The 17,651-nt window shown below is 33.5% G+C and overlaps 1 protein-coding gene across 5 annotated transcripts in view; it reads right to left on the reverse strand.

The window, feature by feature from the left end:
* Positions 1–17,651, reverse strand: part of LOC115214816 (metal-response element-binding transcription factor 2) — a 41,205-nt gene that overhangs the window by 6,748 nt on the left and 16,806 nt on the right. For 4 of the 5 annotated variants that reach the window (XM_029783848.2, XM_029783862.2, XM_029783854.2 and 1 more), the window contains 11 exons: positions 17,542–17,623; positions 15,698–15,790; positions 11,113–11,213; positions 9,880–9,910; positions 9,304–9,344; positions 8,043–8,119; positions 6,525–6,577; positions 5,960–6,071; positions 4,159–4,282; positions 1,995–2,062; positions 1,170–1,325 (listed from right to left, as the gene is read on the reverse strand). In XM_029783848.2, the coding sequence (XP_029639708.1) occupies positions 1,170–1,325; positions 1,995–2,062; positions 4,159–4,282; positions 5,960–6,071; positions 6,525–6,577; positions 8,043–8,119; positions 9,304–9,344; positions 9,880–9,910; positions 11,113–11,213; positions 15,698–15,790; positions 17,542–17,623 (938 nt within the window). The remainder of the gene's footprint in view (positions 1–1,169; positions 1,326–1,994; positions 2,063–4,158; positions 4,283–5,959; positions 6,072–6,524; positions 6,578–8,042; positions 8,120–9,303; positions 9,345–9,879; positions 9,911–11,112; positions 11,214–15,697; positions 15,791–17,541; positions 17,624–17,651) is intronic. The other variant, XM_029783868.2, reaches the window with a different exon arrangement.

The following is a 17,651-nucleotide window of genomic DNA, read 5'->3' on the forward strand; positions in this document are numbered from 1 at the left end:
ACCCTCATTTTTAACACTTTGTTATCTTAAAAATGAACAGATTTCTTGGAAAATGTAACCTGCTATATATATATACATATTTGTGAAGGCGCATGGCTCAGTGGTTAGAGTGTCAAGCTTACGATCGTGAGGTTGTGAGTTCGATTCCCGGACTAGCCTGTGTGTTGTGTTCTTGAGCAAGACACTTTATTTCACGTTGCTCCAGTTAACTCAGCTGTTGCCAAGCTGTATCGCCCTTTGCCTTTCCCTTGGATAAGATCAGTGGTGTGGAGAAGGGAGGCTGGTATGCATGGGTGACTGCTGACCTTCCATAAACAACCTAGCCCAGACCTGTGCCTCAGAGGGTAACTTTCTAGGTGCAATCCCATGGTCATTCATGACCAAAGGGGGTCTCCCTATATATATATATACAGACAGTATAATCACAACTAGAATGCCTTTGATCATACATTTGCTCAGTTAGGATTGACTCGGAATTAAACTACTGTTTATATTCAAAGTTACTGTTCTCTCAAAGACAGTTGCCTTTGCTGCAGCCTGAGGAGCCTACATATCTCTCTATTTCTTCCTTTTTCTTATGACCTTGTTTTTGCAGCCCCTACCTTCAGTAACCACAATATGTCGACTGGATACATTTTATTGCACCACCAGGATGAGAAGTAGATGCAGTCATCATCATCATCATCATCATCGTTTAACGTCCGCTTTCCATGCTAGCATGGGTTGGACGGTTCAACTGGGGTCTGGCAAGCCCGAAGGCTGCACCAGGCCAGTCAGATCTGGCAGTGTTTCTACAGCTGGATGCCCTTCCTAACGCCAACCACTCCGAGAGTGTAGTGGGTGATTTTATGTGCCACCGACACAGGTGCCAGACGAGGCTGGCAGACGGCCACGCTCGGATGGTGTTTTTTATGTGCCATCCGAGCGTGGCCGTCTGCCAGCCTCGTCTGGCACCTGTGTCGGTGGCACATAAAATCACCCACTACACTCTCGGAGTGGTAATTAAATAAACAGACCGAGAATGAAACATTTTATGAACTGCTACCAGTAAGCAGGAACAAAGAACCTTACTTAAAGAAAAAAGTTATTTTAATATCAAATATAGAATGTGACTCAATTTAAACAAATAACATACATTAAATACGTGGAAAAATGTTTTTAAAACTCACATTTTTGTTTTTCGCCTTTTCATTTGTAGATTGTTCATCACATCATCAGTAATTTGGCCATTAATTGGAAAATCAATAGCTGGTGGAGTTGGAGGTAGACGTAGACGTAATGCCCACAAGCTTCGGCTTTTCTTTATTTCACGGCCACATTGAAATCTTTATAAAATAACCAAATTTTATGCATGAGGAAATGTCCTAATGTTAACCTGTTTGCTGAGAACTATATAACACATAATCCTCAGAAACTTCTTCTAAAATAATATTTAAAATATAAAAAATTTTCAGTAACTAAATTCATGTTTAAAAAGATATAAGTCAAACGCCTGTTTTGGTAAAAAAATTCTCAAAAATTAATAAACAAAAAGGATTAACTTTTTATGATATAAAGAGTCATTAGAATGATTATTTTTCTCAGTTTTACACTAAATTTTTCCTGTTTGGATGGGTGACAGTACTTTGTTGGAGTAAATGCTTTTAATACTGGATATCCTTTTAGCTACTAATCAATCAACAACCAAGTAGGGTTGGAATTGCTTGCAGAGATATGTAACCTAGCCCAAAGCAATAACACAATGGCTGTCATATGTGGCCACTAGTCCAGAACAATAATCTTAATGATTGCAACTCATCAAATTAAATACTTTATAAATTAAAAAAAAAAAAAAGAACAGAAAAGAATGGGTAGAATGCAATGTTACAAAATTGATAATTTCTCAAATCAGTGACTGGCCAAAGTTAAGATTATTGAAACTGGAAATTATGAAAAACTATTTAAAAAATTTCATACCATGTTTATCATAAAGATGAAACAAAAATTTGATTAACCTTTTCTTATGACTCCTTAAAGTTTCCAGCATTTTTTCTTTCTCTGCACTTCGTAGATGTGTTCCCAGCTAACACAGAAAGAAAATATCTTTAGTTTACACATATAGAGAATAACACATGTATATACATCATCATCATTTAGCGTCTGCTTTCCATAAGCTGGAGAGCTGTACCAGGTTGCAATCTGATTTGGCATGGTTTCTACAGCTGGATACTCTTCCTAGTGCCATTATAACAATTTCCTTTCAATTAAATGTTTCCCCAAATTTGCAATAAACATTTGATGTACTATAGGGTAGAAAAGCTGATCAAGACATATACAAACTGGGAACCAATTCTGAAGAATTAACTATATTTTCATCAGTAATGTTGTGACTCAGTTCAAAGCAAACAGTACAATAACACCAAATAAAAAAAAAAAAGAAGCCATCAACTTATTATCACTATCATCAGTATACATCTGATTTTCTATGTCAGTATGGTCTGAACACATTTTCTGAATAGATGTTTATCCTTATAGTCACCTCTATGACATGCAGGGACACTGTAGTCTTCTCTCAAGTACTGAAACATAAACCTGTGACTATTGTAATTGTGAATCGGACTCAAAGTGTAGAGGAAAAGATTACATATTTGAGAAGTACAATTCCCAACAGCCTGGACACAGTGGTGGATTGCTTCATGCAACCAGCTGTGGTTGCTTTTGGAAAGCGCAATGATTGACTGTAGAAACTGTGGCATAAAATTGTCAACAAAATGCAGCTCACTGATCAGTAGTACTATACTGTGTAGTATTCTACAGAGATCTACACACTGCATTGTCAGCATATAAAAAAGTTGATGAGCTGTCAGTTGCACAACTATTATCTATAATGAACATCTGTTGAGATCAAATCTCCAACCAGGAGATTTTGCAGTGAGAAAATATGCCTTGCATAGAGCCTATCCTGTTGGAATCGCAGTTGCACTTGGTGGGAAATATATATTTGTGAGGAGGACCCCAGGATTGTGCTCTGTTGAAAGTTGAAATGTAGAAGCCATTGGCAAAGACACTTGAAACGAAATTCTGTTATAAGATTCTCTGTCAAGTGACCTCTAAATGAAATGGGTTGCCTGATTGTAACTCCATGAGGGAAGATAGCAAATGACAGCAAACAATGGCTGAAGACAATAAAAGAGTAAATGTTAGTCACATTGGATGAAACAAAGCAAAGGGAGAAAAAGCTACAGCAAGATTCACACTACACCAGGCCTACCAACAGTACTTTCCAGTAATAGCTGCAGGTGGGGGTTGCGCAAGCACTTTTTGTCTACAATCCCATGAAAGAGTAAAGCATAGGTGAGAAAGTTTCTTCAAGTTTTGAGAGAGAGAAAAGTAAAACAGAAATTCCCTCCTGCTACCATGTCATACACATGAATGACAATCAAGAACACACACATGTACATACTGGCATGGCTATGTGACTCAGAAGTTCATTTTGCATCTATCTGTATGGTTTTTAATTTGATCTCACTGTGTGGTACTTTGGGCCAACGTCTTTTACTATAGTATTAGGCTGACTAATATTTATGAATGAAATTCAATAGATGGAAACTATACGAGTGCCTGTTGCATAGATATATATATATGCCTGTCTTGATGTGTCTATGTATCTTCACTTTGACATAGTTTTGGTAGTAGTGGTGTTTGCTTATATCTCACAGCGGAATTGTTCAACATACTAAAACTACTGGTACAATGTAAGATACCTGGAAACAAGGACTCACACACATGTGTAAACATGATAAAACCATAACTGTTTCCATGTTTATTAATGTTAGTGGAACAATTCTAATTAAGAAGTGAAATTTATTCACAGTCTCAATTTACAAAAAAAGTGACAAAACACACATGCACAAGCCAAACTAGCCTTCCAGTCACTCAAACTGCAAGGAATAGCAACCAAATATCCTTCAAATCACACTCTAATATCATAAAAAGAAAGGACACATTAGATAATGTAATTTTAGAATTACCATGTTTCACATAAAAAAAAAAATAAATGAAAATGACTAGATGGCCACAGCTGGAACATTTTCCATAAGTCTGTTTAATAAGAGTTTACCATAGGATATTACTATCCACTATATAAAACTGAATAATTTAAGAAAAAGTCTTTCATACCGAGTCCAGTTGCAGGTTCTGCCAATTCATATAGACCCAAGGCATTATTACTTTATCTAAATCATAGTATTTTTTCTGGTGAACGATATACAAATTGAACAAGGCCAATTGAGCAACATCAATCCTACAATTGAAAAGGAAAAGAAATAATAGAAGAATTTGCACAAACAAAATAATAACATATTGCTTAAAATTTCTACAAGTTCATCTTAAGATATTTAAAAAAAAAATCGTATCCTTTCTAATCACTAATATCATCATTTAATGTCCATTTTCCATGCTGGTATGGGTTGGTCTTGGCTTACATCACCTAGTTTTCTCAAGTGTTCACTCATCTAAGTACTAACTAGACTTGACATTGCTCAACTGCAGTGATCAGACAAGAGCCAGTGCTTTCAGTATGATATTGCGTGTTGTAAAAAAAGAGGGACATTAAAAATAAATGATTTAATGTACTTTCATTATTTGTTATCACCATCGTTTAATGTCCGCTTTCCATGCTAGCATGGGTTGGACGATTTGACTGAGGACTGGCAAACTAGATGGCTGTACCAGGCTCCAATCTGATCTGGCAGAGTTTCTACAGCTGGATGCCCTTCCTAATGCCAACCACTCCGAGAGTGTAGTGGGTGCTTTTACGTGCCACTGGCACGAGGGCCAGTCAGGCTGTACTGGCAACAGCCACGCTCAAATGGTGTTTTTTTATGTGCCACCTGTACAGGAGCCAGTCCATCAGCACTGGCAACGATCATGCTCGAATGATGCTTTTTATGTGCCACCGGCATATTTTCTTTTAAAATTATTTTACATCACAGTTCAATGATAAACTTCAGGATGGTCAGAAAATTCAAACATTTGGATGACATTATGAGTAGCTAATACTTCTTCAGCTATCATTCACTGAAGTGTGTTCCAACCAGGAACTTAAAATCAAATCATTATTTAGGAATAGAAGAAATATCATCACAAATTGGTAGTTATGTAAATATACAAGTCTTACACTGTAAGCCTTGTCAAACATAGTTTATTATTATTATTGAAATAGAAAAAAAAATGACACAACTAATATTTTCTTAGGTATTATTAATTAATCAGATTTTCTCCTTAATACATTAAGCACGATGGCACTAACTTGACTTATTTATGCATGAACTGAACAAGATCAATTAAGCAACATCAACTGTTGTTCATTTTGTTAGATAAAGGAAAGTATAATATACTTTAATAAAAATTACAGTGTGATATGGGAGCATCACTTGATCTATCTTGAATGCAGTGATCTACATGATCCCATTCTGAAGAATAATAAAGTAGCTTACTAGCTAATAATATAGTCTTTAAACATTCAGTTAATGTTTACATTAAAAAAAACCTCAGTATTTAATTTGCAATGATTTTAAGTATTTCAAATGTAATACTTGTAAATAGATAGTTTAAATCAGTGCTTCTCAAACTATCTGATGTGGCATACCCACAGTTTTTTTTTTCCCATGTGCCGGGGACTGGTAATATTTCTTGTGATATTAATTTACACTGGAAACAATATATATAATGAGTATAATAAAAGTTGACAATTTTTTTTTATCTTATATTTATTTTGTAAACAAATAACACATGTGCATTTTATAATGTTTCCTTCTTTTCAGGAAACTCGCGGATCACTACTTTGAGTAGCAGTGGTTTAAATGAATCACAGGGAAACAAAGTGAAGAAAAACTATATTGTTTAATTTTAATACAAACCTTAAATTAAGAAATGTTAAAATTAAACATAATTTATCCTCACCGGGCCATTTACTAACCATTTTAATGGAATACGTTTCAGATATTCTGGTCCAGAATTGCAGAAGGAGCATACAAACATATAGAATCTATCACCATACAACAAAGGCTGATCGAGACACTGGATACAAGCTAGAAACAAATCATAAGAAATTAATAATGCTTTAACAGTTCCTTTTAAGTTTTAAATACTGCATAAAACATATTAGACACAATAAACAATAGAAAGTGGGAAATTATTCTCAACTTAATTCTAAGATTCAGTTACTAGTTTTATTTATTTAATAGGAATTACTCGAGGTACTAATTTTGAAATTTGGTTTAGAATTTTATAACAGAATACAGTTATATACCTATGTATAGAAATACAACAAAACTGGGACAAAGTATAAAATGCTAAGACTTAAAAAATATTTTGAATGGTTGTACTTTGATGAATTAATAAGTGGAAGTCTAAATTTTAATTTACTCAATCCACTACAAACTAAAATAAAATTATTTAAAAACATTCAAAACCTATTTGCCTAAAATTCTTTAGCAATAAATGGACTATAATTGAAATGCATTCTATATTTTAAGACTTACCTTCATGAAACCACATTCGGCAGCGACAACACTGAAGCATCTTAATATACCAACTACAATAACAGAAGTGAAGAAAATTCAGAAACAACAAAATAATACTAAACATGTTTTGGCAAAACACTTTAGGAGTTAAATAGCTAATCTTCTTCAGATTCATTTCAAACCAAAAACAGTGTTTCTATTAGTGTATGGCAAGTGAAAGTTGATTTGAGGAAGAAGCAGTTGAAATTTCCATCACTTTTAGCTCAGTCCTCATTGAGACTAGACATCAATTTAGTCTCTGAAGCAACAGGACAGCTCATCTTGTTATATTAACTGTACTCTGGATAGAGGATGCACAAGAAGGAGTGAGAGCCAAGTACCCAGGATAGGTAGAGGACTAGGTGTTGGCCAGTGCAGGTGAGTAGTTAATTATATGCAGATTGCTTTTTGAGTTAAGGCCTATGAAACTCTGGGCACTACAGGAATGAGTAGAAGGTGAACCACCAAGAATAACACAGAGGTTGCTGAGAAAGCAACCTCTACACACCCACACTCTTCTGTCCCAGTCACTTCTACTCACTTCGTACTCTGAGGGCTCACCCCAAAATTTCATCACCACTACTTTTATCTTTTACAAGCTCCACCTGATCACTCTCTCTTCTAAAATATGAGCAGCTATGTAGCTCCTCTATAACAAGAAACCTGTTCTACTCTGGCTCCTTTTCTCATACTTGAACCCCTCCTAGCATTAAGTCAATACTTTAGGGTTCATAGTCTTGCAAGCTGCATGGTGACTTCACTTAACATAGTGGCATGAAAAAAAGCATTGCTGGCATCAGGAAGAGCATGGTGCAGACTTTGGATCCATTGAATCTTGTCAAACTGTCCAACTCATGCTAGCATAGAATACGGGTGTTAAATAATGATGGTAATTATGTTCTGTAAAGTGTAAGGTTGAGAGGTGCCCTTAGTATTGTTGAGGACATTGCACTTTCCTAGTGCTGATGCTACTGTAAAGTGGTTGACATTAGGAACCACTTTACAGTGGTTGAAGTAGGAAGGACATCCAACCATAGAAACAAAACCAAAATGAATCTCACAAGCAAAATATAGCCCTCCAAATTGTCTAGGTGAGCATCATCCCCCGAATGAGTTGACTCCAACTATGATAACCTGTTCCATCCATGCCAGCATGGAAAGTGGACATAAAAATGATGATGATGACATATATTCGTTTTTATGTATAGTTACAATCAAACATTAGTTGGATCACTCAATATATTTAACTAAAGTATCACATTTATTTCATTTCAATGACTGAAGTTTTCACTAAGTTGCCTCTATCAGATTGTAAATTTTTTTTAGTTTTCCAAGCCTTTTACAAATTTTTCAAACACGATGAACCAAAAAATACATTTAAAAAATGGCTAATAATTCAGAATTATCAAAGCAGTAACATATTGTTAACCACTCCCACTAAAAGAGAAATAAAATATTTATAAACTTCACTACCAAAATGAAATGAAAATTACTCACATGCCTGGACCACCACAGTAGCAATAACTCTGTTCAAGATTGGTTTTATGCTGAGCATCCCATGTTAACTCATTCAGCTGAAGAAAATTGCCATCAAGAGAAGAAGGGCAAGATAACAGAAAAAAAAAATGTAATTAGTATGACAGTTAAGTTAAAAACAATCTATTGGCAGGTAATAAGCCCAAAAGAAACAATAATCAGAAAATATTGTGAACTGCATGAAAACACAAACATATTAAAAATATAGTCATATAGATTTGGTTAAATGGTACAAGTCACAACACATTTTCAACTTCTGGGCTGTAATTTTTGATGCATTTCAATTTTTAGCACAGATTGAATCCTGTGAGGAACTGCAACACCAATTAGCAAAGTTTACAATAGAAACAATTGAAAGATATGGCAGCAGTTTGTTGATTTCTCAAACAAAATGCTGCAAACTTAGGTTGTAGACTTAATCTATCTGCTAACATAACATCAGCACCAAATCCTCGCATGCCTTTATCAGAGTTCACTATGTTGCATCTCAGACCAAGTTTACAATCTGAAGACAGTTTCTATATGGTTGTGCTACTCTCAAGTAGCAAACCCATTAGTCATGGGGTTTTTCTCCTTGTCCTTCATCTATCTTGGAGGTCATACATAGGTGCCTACTCTTCCTTTCAGAGTAAACAAGATAAAAAAAAAAAAAAAACTGCCACATCACTCCATTAATGCAATATCACAAACCGGTCACTATTTGTTGCTGCAGATTGACACAAAAATTAAGCAATGTCTTTTAGATTGTTCCTTTCCATAACTTGTCATGGGGCAGAATCCATGAATCCATTCTATATTGATAATAGCTGGACACTCAACAAGGTTCTAAGCAGAAATGAAAAACTTAACTTGCTTGAAGAACTGACTACTGATAAAAATAATAGTATTAGCTGGTTTACAGATAAATATTTCAGTTTCCTGTGTATTGATTCTCAATATGCTAATCTTTCTTTTAGTAAATTGATTATCTGTCATAAAGTTGTACTTGCTTTGTTTTAGCAGTTGATTGCTGCCTTGCTAATCTGAGCATGAGATAGAGGGTCTAACTATCTTGTACATTTTTTTATATAATAATCTGTGATGTTTTCCTTGCCCCAAATGTCATTGAAAAGCTTTAATTACAAGAGGATTACTAGATAAAATAAATAAGACCTTTCAATTCAATTATGCATATTTTCTATATTTTAATTATAATTAAAGAAATGAAAAGATAACAACTTACATTATACGGTAGAGATTGTTTCATCATTTGCAGAGCCTGTGCTGAAAGTGAAAAAAAGAAAACAAAATGCAATGGAATAATAGAGCCAACTTAAAAATTATATCAGCATTTAATTTTTAATGGAAACAAAGTTATCTATAAAAATATCATGAATGTTTTATTAATTAAAATTAAAGATTTATGTACAAAAAAAATGTTTAAATGCATATTTTCATACAGTTTAAAATAAATTCTCATATGGTCAGTTATATAGCAAAGAATAGTAGAAATGTTTATGTAAAAATATTTACTAGAAAGAAAGAGGTTCCTGTAGGAAAATGGAGAAATGGAACTGACAAGAACATTGACCCTAGTTAAAAAACAAAAAAATGGTAGTATTTTAACTAATATCAAACTTTTCAAATAAAATTTATCAATCCATCACCTTATGTATTAGCAGCAAACTAATACAAGCAAGAAACAATTTAAATGTTTCAAATAACAAGAAACATCTTAGAAAATATTTAAAAAAAAACAAAACAAGAAACAATAACAGATATTTGGAAGGTTTCAGAAGTTTACAAAGCACTCACTCACCGTTAGGTCCACTCTTTAAAGCACCTCCACGCTGAAAAGATTTGGGGGCGAAATTTAAAGTAAGAAAATGTTCTGTGTGGAAGGTACAGAAGAGAGAATTAACTTCTACGTTAACTATTTACAAATTACACCATTCACAAATATCTGAAATCAATACAGCTAACCACCCATTGATAAGTATCTAAAAATTAGGTGAAGCAAATGACAATTCATCACACTAATACCGAGACGAAGGAATAACTGGTTAATTAACAACTGTCACCAGTATGTAACAGATCTTTATCAAATAGCAGTTATGCAAGAAAAGACATTACTATTTGAAGATCACTTAATTTAAAATCATGAAAACCCTTTTTAATGAAGTGGGGAGAAAGAGATAGAAAGAGAAAGGGTGAGAAAGTGAATTACCATTCGAATCTCTAAAAAGATATTTATCTAATCTGTTAAATTAGGGAAAGGATATTATTAAAAAATAATCTCACCTAGCCTACTTCATTGACTCTTAGAAATGATATCTTTATGAAAATTTATATAAGCTACTAGCTAGCAAATCTGGATTAATAAATTTGAAGAATCTCAAATTTAATTTCAAGTGTTTTCTCTACAAGTTAAAAAACACAAACACTAAGAAAAATTGTGATGACAAAATATTTTCTGAACATAATTTAGCAGCAGTGTTTAGAAAATGCAGATATTGTCACAAAGTATATTCTGCAATTTTTTTGAATCATCTGTTTAGAAAATGGCCAGCCAAATACATGCCCTTATGCTGTATTTAATGAGCTGCATGACTTTTTCAGTAACTCTTCTTAAGCTTTAAGTGAGAGTATGAGGTGTTGTGATGCAAATATTTTTGCTAAGTACCGCGATAGAAATATTCCTTCTCTAAAACTACTGATAGAAATAAATAAAATCATGGCATGTATCAAAAAGCCTACACATTAGCCACTCTGATGTCTTTATAAATTTCAGATATAATCAGTTACACAATCGCATACACACAAATATTTTCAAGACTTAAATATACGTAATTAGTACACAGTGAACCTAAGTAATTATAAAACAGTATTTATAAAAAGTTATAAATATATATGCATACACATTTATACACACATACATACACAGACAAAATATATGTTTATATACGACAGTGTCAAAAACAAATTATATACCAGTGTGTACAGTAATGATATATTAGTTCAGTGCAATTAACTTATTAAATAAGGCACTCACTTTTACTGTTGTAGCAAAGACACACAAACGGCAAAGCCATTCCACTTCAGGATTTAAGACCTGAGTATCAATGGCAGGGTTGTGGCAAAGTTGATGGTACCCTGGAGAGATCGAAAAAGAAACACAGCAATGTTATCCCAACACAAATTGAATATCTGAAGATATTTATTTTGGTTAAAGGGAATTTGCCGGCACTGTTGTTGTGAATGAGCAAGAATAATTAGGAGCAGGTAAGCTTGGAGTTAATTTAAATTGCATTTTATTATTAAAATCTTTTCAATTTTGCAGTAGTTTAAATGTATAACAATCCAAGATAATTTCAAAATTAATTAGTTTCATTTTAATTTAAGTAAATAACTTGAATCTTTGTCAAAAGAACTGATAACAATCCAAACAGATCAATTGTGTTAGTTTCAATTAATATAATCAAGAAATGATTTGAAAAGAAATTGCTAATTTTCTTTTTTTTCTTTTAAATAATGTTAACAGGCCCTCAGAGACTGGTAAGATTAATATAGAGTTGGTATTAAGCTTGAACAGCACCAAGTACACAACTGCAGGTAAAATGTGAACAGGAAGAAAATTCCAAAGAATCACTTTCTAAAGAAGGATTTGGCATAGTGGTTAATGCAGGGTCTGAGAAAACACAAATTAGGTGATGAGAAGAGAAGTTTGTGTGTCAAGTAGAGGTGATAAGCAGCAGTTATCTAGCTCTGAGAAGCGGAGGCCTGTAAAAAATGTAGCTCACTATACTTCTGGTAGAAGTACAATTGGCTAGATATTGGAAACCTAAATAGGTAACAACTGTGTTGCCTCAGATGTGCAAGCAAGCTTACTAGTTATTCATGACTAAAATAGTTACAAGGGTGCAATTTTTGTTATGTTACGAATGAGTGCGAGAGCCAAAAGCATGGGGGACCAGTAATTATGGGGCCTGGTATATGTAGTGACTTTGAAGGTTTCAGTTGCATGCTGTCCAAGAATGAAGATGAAGAGGAGTTTTCTTTGGTATATGTAGTGAGACTGTGTCTTTGTACTGTTGAGGTCCTTTGTTTATAAAGAATAGATTGGATGTATGAAGTCTATTGCCTGTAGATAATGTGTCCAAAAGGTTATGGAGGAATGAAGAATGATATAATCTAGATAGGCATAGTGTTGTTAGAAGTAACAGTAACTTGTTAATACATAAAAGGAAGAGTATAGGCAACATAATCAGCAATCTGACAGGAAGCTTCTGACCCAAGAGTCGTATGAAACTCATAGGTGATCAGTTTAGTAAAAAGAGTTTCATGACAGGCATGCTCAAATGTTTTACTTATTTCAAGTGCAAAGATATTGCTGTTTTCACCAAATGCCTCAGATATGAAGTATCATTATGTACTAACATAAAGGAGTAAATTTCCAACAACATGGCTGTATGGAAATCATACTGGTGGTCGTTGATAAGGGAGAGATACTCAAAGTCATATAGAAGGTGATTGTTAAACATTTCCATTACTTGGAAAGGAGTGTGATATAAAGGTAGTTGGAAAGGTAAGAAAAATTGCTTTTCTTCAGGAAGTGACACAATAAACATATTTCCAAATATTGGAATAGTTCCTTGTAGAGAAAGACTGGAAAGGACATTGTCAAGGTTGGTGGCTTTGTAGTAATGAGAATGATGGAATAGAGAAGGAAAGTTTTATGAGAGTTTTGTAGAGCAGGTGCAATGTGAATGCTACATACAAATTGGGCAGCAAATATACAAGCTTTTGCCACAGCAGTATTGCAACAAGTCATCAAAGCTGGAAAGTGGGTAGGATTTAACAAAGTTGGTAGTTTGGGATTTTTCTATTTCTAGGTATTGTAGACAGTATCTTTAAACTATATTGCTTCAACATATGAACCATATGAGGGTCATGATCTTTAATGAAGGTGTGAAGGGACATGATAGAGGGAATAGTTCAAACCACCTGCTTAGCTGTCTCAGATACGTGAGGTACAAAAACATTTCTTAGCTTAAAAGTGGCAGAGCTTGTTACCTGACTTGACATACTATATGGGTATAAAATGGAAACATTACATAGTATGTGGATGTGTGGTGAGTAGCCATGATCAGGTAGTCATAGGATTGTCTGATAGGTGTGAAGAAGAAGGTTGTAAAGATGAGAAAGAGAGGAAAGATGTATGGAGTTTCTGTTAGTAATATCTGAGGGTTCAGCATGGCCAAAGATCTTTGCACCACTAGCATCAGTGTAAGAGATGTATTAGAGCAAAAGAGAATTGGGAATATTGAACACAAAAAGGATGATGACTTCAGTGAGCAGTGAAGTGAAATAGATATATTAGATGTTACATGAGAAATAATTGAACACTTAAAGGTAGCTGGAGGAGTTGGCAGAGTCACTGATGAATTGAGAGGAGGAAATAAGGGAGGCTTTGAAGTGAAGAAACTCAAAGTCATCCTATTGCTATCCAGAAGAGAATATGTTATGTGCAGGCACCACCTTTCAGGTGAAATCTGAATATAATGTAGCCTTTGACAGCAGAGTTGGATTTTAGATAAAGGTGGAAAGTTTTGTCTTGGAAATGAGAAGGATCTGTGGTTTGTGTTAGAAGAGGTGATGGGCTGTATTCTGGTTTCAATGAATGATTCTTAAACTTTTACATTTTAATTACCAAATTGTTCTACTGGGACCTTGTACTGACTTATACAGATATCTTGGACAAGTTTACTGCAATTATTTTAAAGTTCTTTTTGCAACTTTAAAATTTTTCTTGTCTATTATGGAGTAACAAAATTGAAGAATAATTCATCATGCACTGCCTTCAATGGGGACTATTTATGGTTTCAAAACCAAAGCTCTCCCTCTACATGGACCTCTTTAAATAGCCTTCATAATCTATTCATCTAAACATAACTACTCAAGAGACAAAAGCAAAGTGAAATTATATTTGCTATATTCTCAAATTAATGTTGTATCTTACTTCTAGTCAAATACTTCCATGCCCTGACAAATTATGTAACCCTAACTGAATAAACTTTGCTATGACTGCTATGATTAGTTTCATACACATTCTTGAAGCACATAGCATTCATGTACCAATTTTCGACATCATCATCATCTTAAATACACAGTTTACACACCTATTTCACTAACAGGACAATCACTTTCCCATGAATAAATTCTCTCGTTTTAGTCAAACTATTTCTGATTTAAGATTTATTCAAAATAAGAATAAAATTCAAATATCTCCATTAATAAATAATATAACAGAGGGTTTAAAACTTAGTATGAAATCTGGAAAGCTTAGCAGAAAGCCAAGAAAACTGACAACACTACAAATGTTTAATGAATTATTTTATAGTTATAAGTATAATTCTGGAATTATCATATACATATACTCTATTTACTAATTGGCAATATCATTTCTCTACAACACTATGATTAGTAGTATTATAGATACTACTGCACAAAGATGCATGGTTTAATGGTTATGGTGTTGGGTTCACAACCATAAGTTATGAATTTGATTCCTAGAACAGGCAGTGCATTATGTCCTTGAGCAAGGCACACCATTTCATATTACTTCTATCAACTCAGCTGAAAATGAGTATAAGCCAACTGTTAATACAGCCCTGTCTCCCTCCAGCTGTCACAAGATACAAGCTGCCAAATCATACTCACTTGCTTGCACAATAGCTAAACTTTAGCACTATAATTAACATTCAATGATTATCTCTGATAGTGGTTCAGCACTTCCATGCTCATAACCCATCATAAGGTGTAAATACACTCTGAAGTAGACCACTTCTCCCGTAACATCAGTCACATATTCCAGTTTCAATAATACAACATCTGAATAAAAACAAATCTTCACCTGCCAAAATCATTTCCATCTCTTCTAGTAGACTGCTGACTTTATATGACCTTCACTTAAGTCTATTTCACAAACCTACCTTTCAGCCTATCATGTAATAGTTACACATGTAAGACACACTGAATAATTTATCTGACTCTTCTGTAATTCCTTTCATTTTTTTCCTATCAAACTCATCATTGCATAAGGTTACCAAATTATTTCTACCCTGCAGTCTATTTTGGTCTAACCCTTTTTAGCATTCAAATTGGCCATATCCAGCCTAAATATTCTACTTTTATGTTCAAATCAGCCAGATGCAGCCTATCATACCTACCCTACAATTGTCTATCTAAATATAAGCAATCACATCATGAAAATCTTAAAGCTACAAGATAATGCATGCATTATATTTGACAGAATCTGAATGCTAATGAGCTAAAAATGCATATGGACACTTCATCAGGAAAATTTAAGTCTAACCACAAGAACTCCTCCACCAGCAACTACTTTTATGAACAGATTCCTAATACCCAGACTGATACCAAAGAAAATGAAATGAATGGAATTATATGTAGAAAATAAGAGGGAGCATGGTTGTGAGTGGACAACGGTTGGTGGACAAAATGCGCTTTACTAGATTTAAAGTTTTAATTATATGAAGTGCAATAAGTCAATTAGTTTTGCCTTCCGTTAAAAAAAGATTAGAATGAATCTATAAAACTTAATTCTCAAAAATTCTTACCTAATCCACAATTATCACAGAGAACTATTTCATCTGGAGCATCTGAAGATTCACCAAGACATGAACAACACATTATTTCTCCTTCTTTAGCTCCTAAAATTAATGAACAGAAACAATAATGTTAACAAGACATTCAGTTTCTTAGATTGGCAAATATTTCAGTAAAAGTTGGATGGTATTAAAAATACAGATATGTCTTAATTATTTAGAATAGGCTCCTCCATCACTTGTTTATTTGTATGTGTATACACACACATACACTTGAACATGAAATGTTCTTTTGAATAAGTAGATAAAGTGAAAAAAATAAAGCATTTTAGTAAAGCTTATATGACCATGATTTAGTTAAGATTTTTCATTGGCCTTTATGGTGCAATTAGATTTTTTTTTACATATGCTCATTTTTTTTTCTTCACAGATTTTATTTTTTTTAAAACAAAATCCGTTAATAATAACCCTTTCTATTAAAGACACGAGGCCTGAAATTTTGGTGGAGAGGACTAATTGATTACATTGACCCCAGTGTTTCACTGGTACTCAATTTATTGACCTCCGAAAGGATGAAAAGCAAAGTCGACCTTCGTGGAATTTGAACTCAGAACGTAGCGATGGGTTAAATACCAGTCCTGACTTCATTAATACCACTACTATGAACAATATTTCAAGATATATCCTCTCATTTGATTGCATTTTCTTTCTGACTCTTTTCAAAATTAATCATTTTTCACTATTATGTTGAATAACTGAATATTCCTATGCCATTAGTATAATCATTTAAATAACTACTATCTTAAACTTTCATCAAACATCAATAAAACTGCCGACTGAAAACAACTTCACTTTATTACTTTCTTTGTTATTAAAGTGAAGAATAGACATGCCATAGATCAAAGATACATCAAAGTAACACCCTTGATCAGCTGAATCTGCAATCCAACTTTGGAGAAGCTATTTATTTCTCCAATAAGACATTTTTGAAAACCATGTAAGTCACATTTCCTCTCTCATCACTTTGACACCTTGGTCTATGAGGTCATGAGTTCAATTCCTGAGAGCATGTTGCATCCTTCAGCAAGACACTCTATTTCATGTTGCTCCAATTCATGCAGCTGGCAAAAATGAGTTGTACTGTAATTCAAATGTCCAGTCTTGTCACATTCTGTGTCACACTGAATCTTCCTGAGAACCAGGTTAAGGGTATGCATGTCTTTGGAGTGCTCAGCCATTTGCACATTAATTTCATGAGCAGGTTGTTCCACTGACCGGATCAATGGAACACACATTGTAACTGATAGAGTGCCACTACAGAGGGAACCATAACTGAAAATTAGCTATTAACTCATTAAACTTTGACTATGAGATATTTTAAGATAATTAAAGTCACTACACACTTGTGCTGAGATATTTCACATAAGTATTATACTTAATGACAGCTCAATGAAATAACTCAATCCACTCTTCCTTTAAAACTTTAGCTATCATGATAATTTATTATATTAATTGATCAAATTTTTTTTACAATAGTTATTAAAAATGTGACATCTGACAAACCAAATGCTACAAAGCTTCAGAAGACAAATTTGCAAGTTTTATCATTTAGGCTATGAGAAAAAGAAAAAAAAAAAAAGAGAAAAGAAAAGAAAGTACTGCAATTTTTTTAAATGCTTTCAGATGTAGGTTGTTATAAAAAGAAGAAAAAAACATACAAAACACAACCATAAAACTAATTACATATTTTCACTTTATGAGTTAGAATAACTAAAATCTTATTTATATATTTATAAGAATTACAATGTTAAAAAAAAGATAAGTTTATATAATAAATATATACAAAAAGCACTAACCTCTTTGAATATCTTTAAACATAACCAAAAATTCAGAATCATCTTCAAAACGGATAAAACATTTACAAGCTTTGTCATCTACCTGCAAAATAATTAAATTTTAAAGCCTT

This window comes from Octopus sinensis, linkage group LG1 (assembly GCF_006345805.1).
Source record: "Octopus sinensis linkage group LG1, ASM634580v1, whole genome shotgun sequence".
Classification (NCBI taxonomy): domain Eukaryota; kingdom Metazoa; phylum Mollusca; class Cephalopoda; order Octopoda; family Octopodidae; genus Octopus; species Octopus sinensis.